This window comes from Mustelus asterias, chromosome 10, assembly GCF_964213995.1.
Source record: "Mustelus asterias chromosome 10, sMusAst1.hap1.1, whole genome shotgun sequence".
In the NCBI taxonomy this organism is placed as follows: domain Eukaryota; kingdom Metazoa; phylum Chordata; class Chondrichthyes; order Carcharhiniformes; family Triakidae; genus Mustelus; species Mustelus asterias.
Window position 1 is genome coordinate 37345307 of NC_135810.1, and position 18451 is coordinate 37363757.

An 18451-nucleotide genomic window follows, 5' to 3' on the forward strand; every position below is an offset into this window, starting at 1 on the left:
CACCAGCACCTTATACAGCTGCAGCATAATCGCGCTGTTTTTAAACTCCATCCCTCTAGCAATGAAGGACAAAATTCCATTTGCCTTCTTAATTACCTGCTGCATCTGCAAACCAACTCCTTGAGATTCCTGCACAAGGACACTCAGGTCCCTCTGCATAGCAGCATGCTGCAATTTTTTACTATTTAAATAATAATCCATTTTGTTGTTATTCCTACCAAAATGGGTGACCTCACATTTACCAACATTGTACTCCATCTGCCAGACCCTCACCCACTCACTTAGACTAACTATATCCCTTTGCAGACTTTCAGCATCCTCTGCACACTTTGTTCTGCCACCCATCTTAGTGCCATCTGCGAGTTTTGACACAGTACACTTGGTCCCCAACTCCAAATCAGCTATCTAAATCGTAAACAATTGCAGTCCCAACACTGATCCCTGAGGCACACCATTAGTCACTGATCACCAACCAGCAAAACACCCATTTACCCCCACTCTTTGCTTTCCATTAGTCAACCAATCCTCTATCCATGCTAATACATTACCCATAACACCGTGCACCTTTATCTTATATAGCAGACTTTGGTGCAGCACCTTGTCAAATGCCTTCTGGAAATCCAGATACACCACAGCCACAGGTTCCCCATTGTCCACTGCACATGTAATGTTCTCAAAGAATTCCACCAAATTAGTCAAACATGACCTTCTCTTCATGAACCCATGCTACATCTTACCAATGGGACAATTTATATCCAGATGTCTCGCTATTTCTTCCTTGATGATAGATTCAAGCATTTTCCCTACTACAGAAGTTAAGCTAACCGGCCTATAGTTACCTGCCTTTTGTCTACCTCCTTTTTTAAACAGTGACGTCACACTTGCTGTTTTCCAATCTGCAGGAACCACCCCAGAGTCCAGCGAATTTTGGTAAATTACCACTAGTGCATTTGCTATTTCTCCCGCCATCTCTTTCAGTACCCTGGGATGCATTCCATCAGGACCAGGAGACTTTAGCGCCATTAACTTGCCCCACACTGCCTCTTTCTTGATACTGATAGTTTCTAGGTTCTCACCTGCCATAGCCTTCCTGTCAACAATTTTTGACACGTTATTTGTGTCTTCCACTGTGAAGACCGACACAAAATATCTGTTCAATGCCTCAGCCATTTTCTCATTTCCAGTTATTACATCCCTTTTCTCATCCAATGTTTACTTTAGCCACTCTTTCTCATTTTATATATTTGTAGAAACGTTTGGTATCTGTTTTTATATTCTGAGCTAGTTTACTCTCATAATCCATCTTACCTTTCTTGATAGCTTTTTTCATGGCTTTCTGCTGACCTTTAAAGATTTCCCAATCCTTTAGGTTCCCACTAATCTTTGCCACTTTGTATGCATTTTCTTTCAATTTGATACCCTCCTTTATTTCCTTAGATATCCATGGCTGATTATCTTTTTTTCTACAGTCCTTCCTTATCACTGGTATATACTTTTGCTGAGCACTGTGAAAGGTCACTTTGAAAGTCCTCCACTGTTCCTCAATTGTTCCACCATAAAGCTTTTGCTCCCAGTCTACCTTAGCCAACTCCTCCCTCATCCCTTTGTAGTCTCCTTTGTTTAAGCACAAGACACTGGTATTGGATTTTACCTTTTCACGCTCCATCTGTATTTTAAATTCAACCATACTGTGATTGCTTCTTCCGAGAGGTACTGTACTCCCTAACTGCAAGATCATTAATTATTCCCGTCTCATTACACAGGACCAGATCTAGGATAATTGCTCCCTTGTCGGTTCCATTACATACTGTTCAAGGAAGCTATCGCGGACACATTCTGTGAACTCCTCCTCAAGGCTGCCTTGACCGACCTGGTTTGGCCAATTGATATGCAGATTAAAATCCCCCATGATAATTGCTGTATCATTTTTACATGCATCAGTTATTTTTTTGTTTATTTCTCGCCCCACCATGATGTCATTATTTGGTGGCCTATAGACACTGATTCCTGCAGAACACTACTAGCTACAGATCTCCATTCTGAAAAATACCCTTCCACCGCTACTCTCTGTCTCCTATAACCAAACCAGGTCTGTATCCATTTAGCCAGCCCACCCCGAATCCCATGTGATTTTAGTTTTTGTACCAGTCTGCCACGTGGGATCTTGTTAAACGCCTTACTAAAGTCCATATAAACTACATCCACAGCTCTTCCCTCATCAATTATCTTTGTCACCTCTTCAAAAAACTCAATCAAATTGGTGAGACATGTCCTTCCCCGTACAAAACCATGCTGTCTGTCACTAACTAGTCCATTTTATTTCAAACGTGTTCCTTAGTATCTTCTCCAAAAGCTTCCCCACCACTGATGTCAGACTCACCGGCCTATAATTTTCTGGATTATCCCTGCTTCCTTTCTTAAATAAGGGAACAACATTGGCTATTCTCCAGTCCTCTGGAACCTCACATGTGGTCAAAGAGGATGTGAAGGATGGGGCGGCACGGTAGCACAGTTGCTTCACAGCCTGGGTTCGATTCCCAGCTTGGGTCACTGTCTGTGTGGACTTTGCACATTCTCCTCGTGTCTGCGTGGGTTTCCTCCGGGTGCTCCGGTTTCCTCCCACAGTCCAAAGATGTGCGGGTTAGGTTGATTGGCCATGCTAAAATTGCCCTTAGTGTCCTGGGATGCGTAGGTTAGAGGGATTGGTGGGTAAATATGTAGGGATATGGGGGTAGGGCCTGGCTGTGGTTGTGGTCGGTGCAGACTCGATGGGCTGAATGGCCTCTTTCTGTACTGTAGGGTTTCTAAGATTCTAAGATATCTGTTAAGGCCCCCGCTATTTCTTCCTTTGCCTCCCACAGTAGCCTGGGATAGATCTCATCCAGCCCTGGGGACTTGTCTATCTTAATGCAATTTAGGATACTCAGCACTTCCTCCTTCAATATATTGACATTCTCTAGAGCATTCACACAACTATCCCTGACCTCTATATCCGACATGTCCTTCTCCTTGGTGAATACCGATACAAAGTACTCATTAAGGATCTCCACACATAACTTCCCTCTATTGTCCCTGAGTGAGCCTACTCTTTCTCTTGCTACCCTCTTGCTCCTAATGTATGCATAAAAAGCCTTGGGATTCTCTTTGACCCCATTTGCTAAATACATTTGGATTAAGATCAGCATACTTAATCCTCCTAGTCTCAGCTTGCTTCTCACTCATGCCCCAACCTCTTATAACCGAGAAGTTTCAGAGTGTGTTAAATACACACTTTTTTACTTTTGCCTCTCCCCATGTTCCTTTTTCACATCAGAGACTCGTGAACTGGAGCTTGCCCAGTCAGTGAAGGAAGAGGAAGATGACAGTGATGATGAGAGAAGCTGTCATACAGTTGCTGCCACCAGTTCTGATACCAACACTGCACATATCAATGATACAGAAGGGATCTGAACATAGTGAGATACCAGTCAAAAGTATACAAAAGGGAAGGTAAAGGTGGAGGGAATTATAGCATAAGATAGCTGCTGGGGGAAATTACTGCCCTGGTTGGTGTGAATATCACTATTCAAAGGGATTTCGAGGGGCTCATAGCAGTCCATCAATCTGTTCACTAACAGGTCAATAGAGGTATTCTCCTTGGAGTGTGGCTGTGGCTTGAGTACAAACTTACCATCCTCACTCAGAATGCATTCCTGCGCACAGTCCTGCCTCTCCAGTAATGAGCTGTCAGCTAGCTAGCCCAGACTGCAGCAGCCCAGGCTCAGAAGATACAGCCAGGAGATGGGCCTTCTAGACCCAAAGCTGTTCAGAGGCACCCAGCAAAGCCATCTGCAGTCCCTTCAATAGAAGGCCAGCAGTGTTTCAAGGAACTACGGTGATTATTTTAACTTTGTCTTTGCTGTGTCTTGACTCAATTTATAAGTTTGGATTGGAATGCACATTTTCAGCTTCTGCAGCACAAATTCTGGTACTCAGCAGAGCGAATATCAAAGAGTTCCTGCTGGACTGTCCAGGCTGAAGTGTTGTTTATGGATGCTGATGGTGTGCTATAATGCTCATTGTGCAGCATGGTTCTCATTATAAGTGTTGTGCAATTGTGCACAGGTTGGTGACCGGAGTCAGGGATCATATCATTGGATGGCCACTGTCGCTCTGTGGGAATTCTTTGATTTATGTTAGTTTAAATAACTCTGGTACAAAGGATCGTTAGTGAACGAAGGAACCATGACTACTGCACAGATAACAAACATTCATTTACTCATGCATTCCCTGTGGAATCCCTTTCATGTCATAAAGATGACAAGAGTTGACACGCAATGCACATGGACCTTGCACCATGGGGGAGTCTGCATTCCATACAAATGTATGGCTCTCTCTGTCTGCTGGTCTCTGGCAAGAGGGATTGCAACTGTTTGAATGGAATATCATCTCCCTAACGCAACTGTGTAATGTAGTATAATGCAAACCAGGATATTTGCTTTTTTCCAGCAATACACTGGAGCAAGCTAGACACAAAAGAGCCAAATTCATCTCGAGACCACAAAAAATTGGTGGCATTTGTCCTCAGTAAGAAGTCACAGTAAGAAGTTTAACACCAGGTTAAAGTCCAACAGGTTTATTTGGTAGCAAAAGCCACACAAGCTTTTGGAGCCCCAAGCCCCTTCAGGTGAGTGGGCCATATAGGGGAGGTCCCAGAAGATTGGAGAGTTGCCAATGTTGTTGCTTTGTTTAAAGACCACTTTATGGGGGCTACTGAAATTTTAAGCAACTAAAGGAAAGAAAATCAAAAATGTGTGCAATTACACCAGCAGCCAAAAGAAATAATCCAGTAACTTTCAAGTTGTTAATGACCTCTAAGTAGCGCTGGTGGTGGTTGGAGAGCCCATTCATGCAGTTTAACATCTTCTAAACATTGTTTAGCTGTGCGAGAATAACCAAGAGGTTCTGTAAGTAGAACAATCTCATTCTTGGAACAAAGGCAGGATCTCTAAGCTTAATCTCTTAAACATCATAATAACACAAGCATGGAAGCATTCACACAATAGACTGCAATTTCATCTGTTGCTGTTTGCACGTTGGTATATAAAGACACTTTTAAAACCATAAAACATAGGAGCAGAATTAGGCCATTCAGCCCATCGAGTCTGCTTAGAAGTTACAAATACATAGTGGAGGTTGAGTAAAGTACATGTGCCTTTAGAACACAGAACAGGAACAGGCTCCTCGGCCCACAATGTTGTGCCGAACATGACGCCAAATTAATCCTTCTGCCTGCCCTTGGTCCATATCCCCCTATTCCTTGCATATTCATGTGAATCATAGAATCATACAGCGCAGAAGAGGCCCTTTGGCCCAAAGAGTCTGCACCAACACATTAGAAACTGAACTCCTACCTAATTCCATCTGCCAGCACTTGGCCCATAGCCCTGAATGTTATGATGTGCCAAGTGCTCATCCAGATACTTTTTAAAGGATGTGAGGCAACCCACTCCTACCACCCTCCTAGACAGTGCCTTCCAGGCCATCACCACCCTGAGTAAAAAGACTTTTCCTCACATTCCCTTTAAACCTCCTGCCCCTCATTTTGAACCTATGTCTCCTCATGACTGACCTTTCAACTAAGGGAACAGCTGCTCCTTATCCACTTTGTCCATGTCTCTAATCTTGTACACCTTGATCAGGTCGCCCTTCAGGCTTCTCTGCTCCAAGGAAACAACCCAAGCCAAGCAACCTCTCTTCATAACTTAAATGTTCTATCTCAGACAACATCCTGGTAAATCTCCTCTGCACTCCCTCCAGTGCAATCATATCCTTCCGACAATGTGGCGATCAGAACTGCACACAGTACTCTAGCTGTGGCCTCACCAAAGTTCTGTACAACTCCAAAAAGATTTCCCTGCTTTTGTAAGCTAAATCTCGATTGATAAAGACAAGTGTCCCTTGTGCCTTTTTTACCACCCTACTAACATGTCCATCTGCTTTCAGAGATTTGTGGACAAACACGCCACGGTCTTTTTGTTCCACAGAACTTCCGACTGTCATACCATTCATTGAGTACTTTCTCGTCAAATTACTCCTTCCAAAGTGTATTACCTCAAACATTTCAGGGTTAAGTTCCATCGGCTACTTATCTGCCCATTTGACTATTCCATCTTTATCTTCTTGTAGCCCAAGACATTCCACCTCACTGTTAACCACCCGGCCATTCTTTGTGTCATCCACAAACTTACTAATCCTACCTCCACATAGTCATCAATATCATTTATATAAATGACGAATAATAGGGGGCCCAAGACAGATCCATGTGGTACACCACTGGACACTGACTTCCAGTCACTAAACCAGCCCTCTGCCATCACTCTCTGTCTCCTACAACGGAGCCAATTTTGAATCCATTTTATCAAATTACCATGTAGCCCAAGTGAATTTACCTTCTTTACAAGTCTCCCATGTGGGGATCTTGTCAAAGGCTTTGCTGAAAGCCATATAAACTACATCAACTGCACTACCCTTGCCTACACACCTGGTCACCTCAAAAAATTCAATCAAATTTGTTAAACATGCCCTCCCTCTTGATGAAGCCTTGCTGATGATCGAGCTTTGCCTCTCCAAGTGGAGATAGATTCACTCCTTCAGAAGTTACTCTAATAGTTTCCCTACCACTGACGTGAGACTCATTAGTCTTAGCTCTTTAGTTTCAAAGAATCATAGAATCCCTACAGTGCAGAACGAGGCCATTCGGTCCATTGAGTCTGCACCAATCACAATCCCACCCAGGCTCTATTTCCGTAACCCCACACATTTATGCTGCTAATCCTCTGATACCAGGGTCAATTTAGAATGGCCAATCAACCTAACCTGCACATGTTTGGACTGTGGGAGGAAACTGGAGCACCCAGAGGAAACACACGCACGCGGGGAGAATGTGCAAACTCCACACAGATAGTGACCCTAGGCCGGAATTGAACCCGGGTCCCTGGCGCTGTGAGGTAGCAGTGCTAACCACTGTGCCCCCATTTATCTCTATAATCCTTCTTAAATAGCGGAATCACATGAGCTGTTCTCCAGTCATCTGGTATCCCCCCGTGGCCCGAGGGGAATTGAAAATTTGGGTCAAAGCCCCTGCAATCTCCTCCCTCGCCTCCCACCATAGTCTAGGGCACAATTCACTTAGACCTGGAGATTCTCCATCTTTAAGGTTGCCAACAGCTCAAATACCTTGTCCTTCGCTATGTCAATTTGCTCAAGAACCTCACAGTCTCTCTCCCTGAATTCCATACCATCGTCCTCATTCTCTTGGGTAAAGACAGATGTGAAGTATTCATTCAACACTCTACCAACATCTTCTGGCTCCACCCACAGATTGCCCCCCTTGGTCTTTAATGGGCCCTACCCTGTTCCTGGTTATCCTCTTCCCATTGATATACTTCCAGAATATCTTGAGATTTTCCCTAACGTGCTTATCTAAAAGCCCCTGAAACACCCTATTGTATCTGCCTGTGCACTCCAGACACTTACCATTCTTTGTGTACTTTGGGGAATGACTGTGTAGCGTGGCCCCTTTAAAAGGACAGTCATGTGATCACTCCATGACATCACCAGGGCCTTCACAGGCCGCTGGCAGTTGGGGTTTGGACCTGTAGATTGTACACCACCTGTTGTTTTTATAAAACCTTGTAGGACCTCCTGAATGGAACTGATCTCTGCACCCCCAGTCACAGACAATGCAATAGTACATGGTACAGCACAAAAAGTACAGCTAGCAAGAATATTACTCAACCTCTATAGCATCAGTCCCCCATGCCCTTCATTTTAGAATAAAAACAAAATTGCGATCTTATATACTGCTTGCCTTATTTCCAAGAAAAGATACAATAAACCAAGATTTTTTTAACAGTAAAATGTACATTTGCCTTAATTTTCCTTCTAAACAATAATATTTGAACTTGAAAACAATACATTCACATTCAATTGCATCAAGTTTCTTAGCTTTTTAGAATTCTATCAGTCAGTGCTCTCCAAACTCAGGTATAATCCCATTCTAATGCTTCAGATTTGTGTGACCTCTGGGCTGAAAATCTGGGGTAAAAATTTGGGGGTAAGAGTTCGAACAAAGAACAAAGAAAATTACAGCAGAGGAACAGGCTCTTCGGCCCTCCAAGCTTGCACCGACTGAACCAAAACCCCCGACTCGTCCAAGGACCATATCCCTCTATTCCCATCCTATTCATGTATTTGTCAAGACACCCCTTAAAAGTCACTATTGTATCTGCTTCCACTACCTCCCCCGGCAGCGAGTTCCAACCACCCACCACTCTGTGCAAACACGTGCCTCGTACATCTCCTTTAAACTTTGCCCCTCGCACCTTAAATCTATGCCCTCTAATAATTGACTCTTCCACTCTGGGAAAAAGCTTCTGACTATCCATTCTGTCCATGCCCCTCATAATCTTGTAGACTTCTATCAGGTCGTCCCTCAACCTCCATCGTCCAGTGAGAACAAACCAAGTTTCTCCAACCTCTCCTCAGAGCTAATACCTTCCATACCAGGCAACATCCTGGTAAATCTTTTCTGTACCCTCTCCAAAGCTTCCACATCCTTTTGGCAGTGTGGCGACCAGAATTGAACACTATATTCCAAGTGTGGCCTAACTAAGGTTCGATAAAGCTGCAACACGACTTGCCAATTTTTAAACTCAATGCCCCCGTCGACGAAGGCAAGCATGCCATATGCCTTTTCGACTACCTTCTCCACCTGTATTGCCACTTTCAGTGAGCTGTGTACCTGTACACCCAGATCCCTCTGCCCATCAATACTCTTAAAGGTTTGGCCACTTACTGTGTATTTCCCAAAATGCATGACCTCACATTTGTCTGGAATAAACTCCATCTGCCATCTCTCCGCCCAAGACTCCAACCGATCTATATCCTGCTGAATCCTCTGACAGTCCTCATCGCTATCCGCAATTCCACCAACCTTTGTGTTGTCCGCAAACTTACTAATCAAACCAGTTACATTTTCCTCCAAATCATTTATATATATATTACAAACAGCAAAGGTCCCAGCACTGATCCCTGAGGAATGCCATTTGTCACAGCCCACTATTCAGAAACGCACCCTGCTACTGTTACCCTCTGTCTTCTATGGCCGAGCCAGTTCTGTATCCATCTTGCCAGCTCACCTCTGATCTCATGCGACTTCACCTTCTGTACTAGTCTGCCATGAGGGATCGTGAAAGACCTTACTGAAGTCCGTGTAGACACTCACCCTACCCTTAACCATCTTCGTCACTTTCTCAAAAAACTCGATCAAGTTAGTGAGACATGACCTCACCTTCACAAAACCACATTGCCTCTCACTAATACGTCCACTTATTTGCAAGTGGGAGTAAATCCTGTCTCGAAGAATCCTCTCCAATAATTTCCCTACCACTGATGTAAGGCTCATTGGCCTGTAATTACCTGGATTATCCTTGCTACCCATCTTAAACAAAGAACCAATATTGGCTATTCTCCAATCCTTTGGAATCTCCCCTGTAGCCAGTGAGGATACAAAAATTTATCTCAAGGCCCCAGCATTTCTCTCAAGGCCCCAGTTGTTGGGGGTTTTGGGGATTGGAGAAGTAGAGAGGCTTCAGTTGTTAAGTGGGGAGGAAAATGGAGTTGAGGTGTTCCCCCAAATTCCTCTCCTCTATCCCCATTTCCCTCTCTTCAGTGCCCATCTCCCTCTCAGGGAATTGATGAAAATAGAAACATAGAATGCAGCATTTCACCAAAAGAAGCAATCTATTCGGGCTCTTTTTTTGCAGCAGCAGCAGTCTGAGAGGGGCCTTGGGGAGTAGTCCATTAGGCCATTCGCACCAACAAAAAAACAGAGAGTTTAAAGGGGCCATACAGCAATCAGAAAGCAGTGCAAACTTCACTGCAGCCATTGATGCTCCAGAGCTTGTGACCACAATGTTTTATCTTGCGATCTCCACAGTTTGAAAAGCCCTGCTGGAAGTGACAAAACATGAATATTTCTTGCACAATTGTATGAATTAGCTCCAGATATGTTTGTAAAAATTAAGATTTGTGATGCAAAAACATTTCAATGATCAACCAGTTGTAAGTTGGCCAAACAACATAGGTATCATAAAAACATACCTCTTATTTGAACAATCTTTTGTTTTTTCCTACGTCCGTGAATGTTCACTACATCACAGATGTAGATGCCCGAATCGTTGTGGTTGAGTGGTCTGTTGAAAGTTAGTGTGTCATTTTCAATCTGCAAATCCTCCGGTAACTGTCCCTCCAACCTAGATGATTAAAAAGATAATTGGAAATACATATTTTTAAAACATCAAAATTATAAATCTTCCAGCAAGCCATCTCAAAGAGCTGGCTAATCTTCAGTTTACACAAGCTACAAATCAGCAACAAGTTCCTGTCATTTTCATATAAATTTTTATGGATCAACAATGCTCCACAAAAGATAAGGAAATGTGTTCAGCTGCATCTCTCACTTCCTTCCCTTTCTCTAGCCCACTGAGCCAAATTTGCCTTCAGGACTCTTAATTGTGATAAAGTCAGTGTAAATGTGCAGAGAATTATTAAAACTCATACAGATGGACTTTCCTAGCCAATGTGTAGCAAGGCCAACAGCAGAGGAATAGTTCTGGATTGAGTTTTAGGGAATGAAGCTGGGCAGATGCAAGAGGCATTAGTTGGGGAATACTTGTAAGCATAATTTTGTTAGAATGAGCATTGGTGTGGAAAATATTAAGATAGACCAAGAGTAAAAGTTTGAAATTGGGAAAGGCCAATTTACTAAACTGAGATTTGACTTGGCAAAAGTGGACTTGAAATGGCAATTTCAAGGTAAATTAACATCAGGGCAATGAAAGAGGTAACGGACAGGCCGAGAGAGTACCTTTCTGTTCCTCTGTTCCTTTCCTACTTCCACAATCAGTGAGCTTTTGAGAGGATGAGGAGTGTGTTTCTTGACCTGTCTGTGGACAATTTGAATAACTGATTGTAGACTTGTTTGTACGTTTAAAGAGGATTGTTTATTTGCACTCATGTTATGACACTCACTTTCACAGTCAAACAGTCAGGAAAGAACAGTAGAAGAAAATAGCGCACTTTTACAAATTATAAACAAAAAGAATAATTCATATTTCATGCAACGTCCTTTTCTGAAAAACGCATATTACAAACCTGATGAAAAGGAGGTCTTCGCTCCTGAAACACACATTAGGTTAGCTAGAGTCACGTGCCAAAGTAGTTTTCAGGATTCTCTACAAGACCTGGTCTTTTTGCAGGTCAATAGGTTAGTTGTTTGTAGTCTTACCAGGTCAGTTGTTAATTGGAGGAGCCAAAAAAGGAACAGGCTTAGCAATCTCATGATGCAACAGCCTATGGTTCTTAAGGCTATGGTTCTTAGATGTTACTGACCTTTCAGCTGCAGCTGTGCCTTTCAGGGTTACAAAGGAACGAACATGGCTACCGTACAATGAGGCTCATCGCAATTTCAGTTACTTTTCCAAATATGATGGTGACCTTCTGTTGATTCGCCTCAACCTGGTTTATTGTTAGAAGTCATTCATCCTGAAGGGGGTTGAGACAATCACCATCTTTGTTTCAGAAAGAAGCATCCAATTTAGGAATGTCTTTTGGATGGTGTCATGACATGGATGGTTGACCCGAGTCTGGAATGTATTCTTTTGTCCATGAGACAGGGTGGAACTTTTTTAATTCACAGATCAGGTCAGATGACCTTCAGTAGCTATCTTTTGCAGCACCTATTGTCCTTTTTAAAAAAAAATTCAGTTCCAAAAGACTGCACTGAGTAAAGTTAATATTTTAAAAGTCATTAATATGACATGCCTTTATTGGACACGAATGAACACCGCTCGACAATCACCAGGCAAGACTGTTCTCTTCCTGTTGGGGAGCACTTCAGCGGTCACGGGCATTCAGCCTCTGATATTCGGGTAAGCGTTCTCCAAGGCAGCCTTCACGACACACGACACCGCAGGGTCGCTGAGCAGAAACTGATAGCCAAGTTCCGCACACATGAGGACGGCCTCAACCGGGATCTTGGGTTCATGTCACACTATCTGTAACCCCCACAACTTGCCTGGACTTGCAAAATCTCACTAGCTGTCCTGTCTGGAGATAATACACATCTCTTTAACCTGTGCTTAATGCTCTCTCCACTCACATTGTCTGTACCTTTAAGACTTGATTAGCTGCATTAGCATTGATTAGCTTGATTAGCATTCCAATCATTATTCTGTAAATTGAGTTTGTCTCTCTGTATGCCCTGTTTGTGAGCACATCTCCCACTCCACCTGATGAAGGAGCAGCATTTTCCGAAAGCTAGTGGCATTTGCTACCAAATAAACCTGTTGGACTTTAACCTGGTGTTGTTAGACTTCTTACTGTGTTTACCCCAGTCCAACACCGGCATCTCTACATCTTTACTGGACATGACAGGCGTATTGAAGGAGACAGAAAGTTTAGAACAATATGTTCCCGTCAAGTAAAAAAGATGGGACTCTGAAATCTAGACTCCACTAATTTCAAAGAGCACAATACTATGGGACAGGAAAAAGAGAAAGCTTGTGTCAGGCACCAAGAGTTCAATACGACAGAAAACCCAGAAGTATAAAAAGTGCAGGCATGAAATTAAAAGGGAAATCAAAGAGAGTACATGAAAAAATATTCTCAAGGAAAATCAAGGAAAACTGCAAGATATTTTGTAAATAAAGAGGAAGATGATACTGAAGGAAAACGTCGGCTGATGAGAGATGAAAATGGCAATGTCAACGGAGGTGCAAGACATGGGAAAGGTTGTGAATTAATAGTTTGCACACGTTTTCATAAAAGACTTGGAATGATCGATGAGTTGACCGTTGAAGCCTCCAAAATACCTTCTCAAAATGTTGATCGACGTATATACCAAGTATTAAATGTAAATGCAGGGTATGGGCAGTTGCCAATTTGAAATGTGAAAGAAAAATGTAATAATATTAGCAAGGCCAATATGTCATCACCATCACCCTTTATTTATAATGTGCTCAAAGTGCCGCTCAGCGACTACAGAGTGCAGGCCCCAGTGGAGCCAGTTGGTTTGGAACCAGGCCCCTCACCTTCCTTCCCTATTGGACGAGCCTCCACTCATCTCATAGGGGAGCGCATATTTTACGAGGCCCATGGGGAAATCTATTGACGATCCTCTGTAGTCATCATCACATACCCCCCTCCCTCAAATCCATTTCTTCCCCAACATCTCCGCTGCGGGAGGGCCTTTTCTGCTGTTTAGCGATCGGCCTGGAGGCAAGAGGCAGTGCTCCAGGAGGTATCCAGGATCAGGGGGTGTGAAGTAGATTGAAGACCATTGCTTCCAAAGGAAGTGCTGTAAAGCCATTGACACTATCTTCCTGAGGTTGTACTTTAGTTGGGGCACTGTTGCCTTTCGCTTCCATCTCAGAAACCGTGTCCTCATCATCCGGAGGGGCAGGCTTAAGGTCGACTTCTAGTTGTGGCTCAACACTGGAAGTGGTCATCTGCATGGCTGGTAATGAGGCCTGCACTGGAATGGGCGCCCTACTCCTCAGATGGTCCAGGTACTTCCTGACAATTTTGCCCTGCATTTGGACCTTATAAGACTTAAGTTTTTTCTATTATGATCGTAGGATCCCAACCCCGAAGGTCCTCACGTGGACTAGGTCGATGGTTTTGAATCTTCTTCTATCCTTGCAGAATCACAGTTCTTCTTCTGGTTCTCTTATTGGGACTCCACCCTCTGTGCCACGTTTGGGAACAGTAGGCTTAATCTCTGTTCCATTAGCAATTTGTTGGAGCGAGTCCTGTTGTGATGCGAGGGGTAGTCCTATAATCGAATAAACATCGCATCATCTTCGAAATCCCAGGGTAGCCATGGTGTAATTCCGTAAGTATTGGACGTCACCCTGGGCAAGAGACAACTACACAGGAACCCCAGAGGATAATGCCATCTTCAACATTGAGCTGTCTTTTTTCCTTAAGTAGTTTTTCATTTTCTTTGAGGGCTGTCCTCTGAATCCACCATATAATATGTTTTAATATAGATGGGACTTGGTCCTTTTGCATTCAGGCCTTGATTTGATTTGCCTTGCCGACATTGGCAAGGTGTCCAAAAGATTGAGGGTCATCACTACCTTTTCCACAGCTGATAATGAAGCTTTGCAACTCAGTGCAAGGATGTAAGCAAAGTCCCAGCAATGGTTTCTGATCAGGTATTATAATGAAGCATCTACAGTAGACATATTGATGGAAATTCTTAATGCCGAAGACAACTGCCAACCCCACTTCTCGATCTGAGAATACCTCCGCTCAGCGTCTTGAGTGTGTTCTAGGTGCATACACAATAGGTGTCGCCATTTTATTTTTACAGTAATGTGCCAATACCACCCCAACCCCATAAGGGGAGACATCCCATGTCAAGATACTATCCTTTTTGGAGTCACAATGGGCCAATAAATTAGAGGACAATGGTTTCTGTTTAACACTGTTCATAGCCTACAGCTGTAGTGCCGCCCACCCCCGCAAGACTACCTTTGATGTTTCCATGGTAGGGGCATGCAAGGGGGCTAGTAAAGAAGCTAAATTCAGAATAAACTTCCCATAATGATTCACTAACTCCAGGACGGATTTCAATTTTGTGGGATTCCTTGGAGTTGGCGCTTCCTTAATAACCCTTACCTTGCCCTTCACAGGATGAAGGCCCATGCAATCCACCCGATAGCCCAAATAGATCATGGCACTTGCTTGGAAGACACATTTTTCCCTTTTCAACTGTACCTCGATCTCCGATAATCGTCATAACACCTCTTTCAGGTTTGCTGGTGTTCGTATTCCAAAGTTCCTGTGACCAAGACATCATCCAGGTACAATGCTACCTGAGGTAACCATTGGAGTATGTTCTCCATGACCCATTGAAAAATGGTGCATGCAGACAAGACCCTGAAAGGCCTTGAGTGTCATATAGGCCTTTGTGCAATTTAACTGTCACGTACTTTCGGGAAGGCTTGTTTAATTCAAGTTGGAGATATGCATGACTCATTTCCAACTTCGAAAATGCTTGGCCCCCAGTTAACCTGGTGTAGAGGTCTTCAATTCAGAGCATGGGGTATCTGTCCAAGTTTAGAAACCAGTTGACAGTAAGCTTATATTCCCCACAAAGTCAGACCGAAATCATCTGGCTTAAAAACAGGAACAACAGTTTCGGCCCACTCTGTGAATTGTACGGGTCTTATTATGCCCAGCTTCTCCAGGCGTTCCAGTTTCAACTCTACTTTTTCTAAAAGGGAGTATGGAACTGGTCTCGCTTGAAAATACTTTGGCATAGCATCGGGATTGACGTAGATCTTAGCTTTGGCTCCCCTTATTTTTCCGAGCCCTTCCAGAAAAACTTCAGGGGAATTATTGATGACTTTGTACATTCTCCCCATGCCCAGTCTGAAGATCTCCAGCCAGTTCAGTCTGGCTAGAGATTCAGTTGGAGCAAATCGCTCCCCAAAAGACTAGGTCCTCATTCCTGTACAATGACGAGCGGAAGGCGAGCTGACTACTGCCCGTAAGTCATTCTGGTCGCTGCGGTGCCCTTAATCTGCAATGGTTCCCCGTGTAGGTGGCCAGCCTGGCCTTTGTGTTTAAGTTCAGGAGCTGAATACCAGCCTGGAGGTGATCATAAATTTGTTCCTCGGGTGCTCCGGTTTCTACCCACACTCCAAAGATGTGCAGGTTAGGTGGATTGGCCATGCTAAATTCCCTTTAGTGTTAGGGGGACTAGCTAGGGTAAATGCATGGGGTTATGGCGATAGTTCATGGGTGGGATTATGGCCAGTGCAGATTCGATGGGCCAAATGGCCTCCTTCTGCACTGTAAGATTCTATGATTCTATGTGTCTATTATAACTGAGACCACAGCCCCCACACACACTTCCATTTTTAATGGGTAACCATTTACTAACAACTCCACCAATAGGGGCAACCTTTGCCATGGAGATGCAATTTAATTGCACTGTCCCTGGGTTATGGGCACACAGGGTCTGGTACTGGCCTTGGCCCTTTTCTGAAATAGCACACATTTTAACTGAGCCTATATCATTGTCTCAGGTCTTCTGCAGCACTTGCTCTGACCAAGACCGCAAGAAACAACAAAGGGTTGTGATTGTAGTCTAGTCCATCATGCAAAGCAACCTCCCATCCATTGACTCTGTCTACACCTCCCGCTGCCTCGGGCGGCACGGTAGCACAGTGGCTAGCACTGCTGCTTCACAGCTCCAGGGACCTGGGTTCGATTCCCGGCTCGGGTCACTGTCTGTGTGGAGTTTGCACATTCTTCCTGTGTCTGCGTGGGTTTCCTCCCACAGTCCAAAGATGTGCGGGTTAGGTTAATTGGCCAGGCTAAATTGCCCCTTAGTGTCCGGGGATGTGTAGGTTAGAGGGATTAGTGGGTAAATATGTGGGGATATGCGGATAGGGCCTGGGTGGGATTGTGGTCGGTGCAGACTCGATGGGCCGAATGGCCTCTTTCTGCACTGTAGGGTTTCTATGATTTCTATGATTCTATGAAAACAGCCAGCATAATCAAGGACCCCATCCACCCCGAAATATGATCTTCCGTCAATAAATTCCGTCAGGAAAAAGTACAAAAGTCTGAAAATAAACAGATTCAAGAACAGCTTCTACCCTGCTGTCGTCAGACTTTTGAATGGTCCTATCATATATTAAACTGATCTTTCTCTTCATCCTACATGTAACTGCAACACTATATTCTGCACCCTATCCTTTCCTTCTCCCCATGTACTTTATGAATGTTAAGTTTTGCCTGTATAGTGCACAGAAAACAATACTTTTCACTGTCGCGCAGTACACGTGACAATAATTAATCAAATCAAATGTCTACCACTTAACATCTACAACCTTCTGGAATATGCTCCCTCGGAATCTGAAGGCTGCCCCTGACCTTCCTTGGCTGCCTGGTGATGCGACTTGGGCTCCACCCCTGCAAGGGATTCGGTGATATTTTACCAACATCATTTGCTTTCAGCTGAGGGATGGATGATGCACGAGGCCCCTTCCCCCCAATTGGAGGACAGTGCTTTTTGATGTCCCCCGTAGTTCCTGAGCTTCTTTCTCTGCACTCTCCAATGACAGAGCTACCTCAATAGCCTTCTTTAGATTCAAATTGAGTTCTGCCAATAATTCTTTTGGACTGTCACATTGTTAATTCCACTCTACAACATGTCATTCAGGTGTGCCCCGCCAATTTTTGTTACCTGGTCAGAAATTTGGTGACGGATTCCCCAGGGTTCGCCCTGCCATGTTAAAGCGGTATCTCTGATGTATTATGGAGAGTTTGGGGTTATTATAGCCTTTAACCAAGTCTACCAATTCATTAAAAATTTTGGAGTAAGGGACATCTGGGTAGGTCAGATTTTTTATTCCACTGAATGACGGGACCCTGCGTGCCATCAACAGGATCACTTTCTGCTTCTCGTCCCCGTCAATATTGTTGGTTCAAAAAAAGTAATACGCGCACTGCATATTGGGCTTAGTCTTCCATGCTTACATCACAGGCTTCACATTTACGAAAAAGAGGCATTTTTCTTACTGGAGGATTACTTGACCCGATAGTAAAGATGGTCCGGAGGGAAAAAAACTCACTTTACTCCTCGTCGTCAATCTTACCGAGGCCCTTGCTTTCACTCTTTCTTTATAACACTCTCAAAGTGCCGCTCAGTGGCTACATGGTACAGTAAGAAGTTTAACAACACCAGGTTAAAGTTGTTAAACTTCTTACTGTGTTTACCCCAGTCCAACGCCGGCATCTCCACATAGAACCATAGAAAATTACAGCTCAGAAACAGGCCTTTTGGCCCTTCTTGTCTGTGCCGAACCATTTTATGCCTAGTCCCACTGACCTGCACTTGGACCATATCCCTCCACACCCCTCTCATCCATGAACCCGTCCAAGTTTTTCTTAAATGTTAAAAGTGACCCCGCATTTACCACTTTATCTGGCAGCTCATTCCACACTCCCACCACTCTCTGCGTGAAGAAGCCCCCCCTAATATTCCCTTTAAACTTTTCTCCTTTCACCCTTAACCCATGCCCTCTGGTTTTTTTCTCCCCTAGCCTCAGCGGAAAAAGCCTGCTTGCATTCACTCTATCTATACCCATCAAAATCTTATACACCTCTACCAAATCTCCCCTCAATCTTCTACGCTCCAGGGAATAAAGTCCCAACCTATTCAATCTCTCTCTGTAACTCAGCTTCTCAAGTCCCGGCAACATCCTTGTGAACCTTCTCTGCACTCTTTCAATCTTATTTACATCCTTCCTGTAACTAGGTGACCAAAACTGTACACAATACTCCAAATTCGGCCTCACCAATGCCTTATATAACCTTACCATAA

At 43.9% G+C, this 18451-nt stretch overlaps 1 protein-coding gene across 1 annotated transcript in view; it reads right to left on the reverse strand.

Annotated features, from left to right (window-relative positions):
• LOC144499560 (nectin-3-like) overlaps positions 1–18451 on the reverse strand; it is a 269457-nt gene that overhangs the window by 16364 nt on the left and 234642 nt on the right. The window contains exon 5 of the mRNA XM_078221665.1: positions 10147–10298. Coding sequence (XP_078077791.1) covers positions 10147–10298 — 152 coding nt within the window. The remainder of the gene's footprint in view (positions 1–10146; positions 10299–18451) is intronic.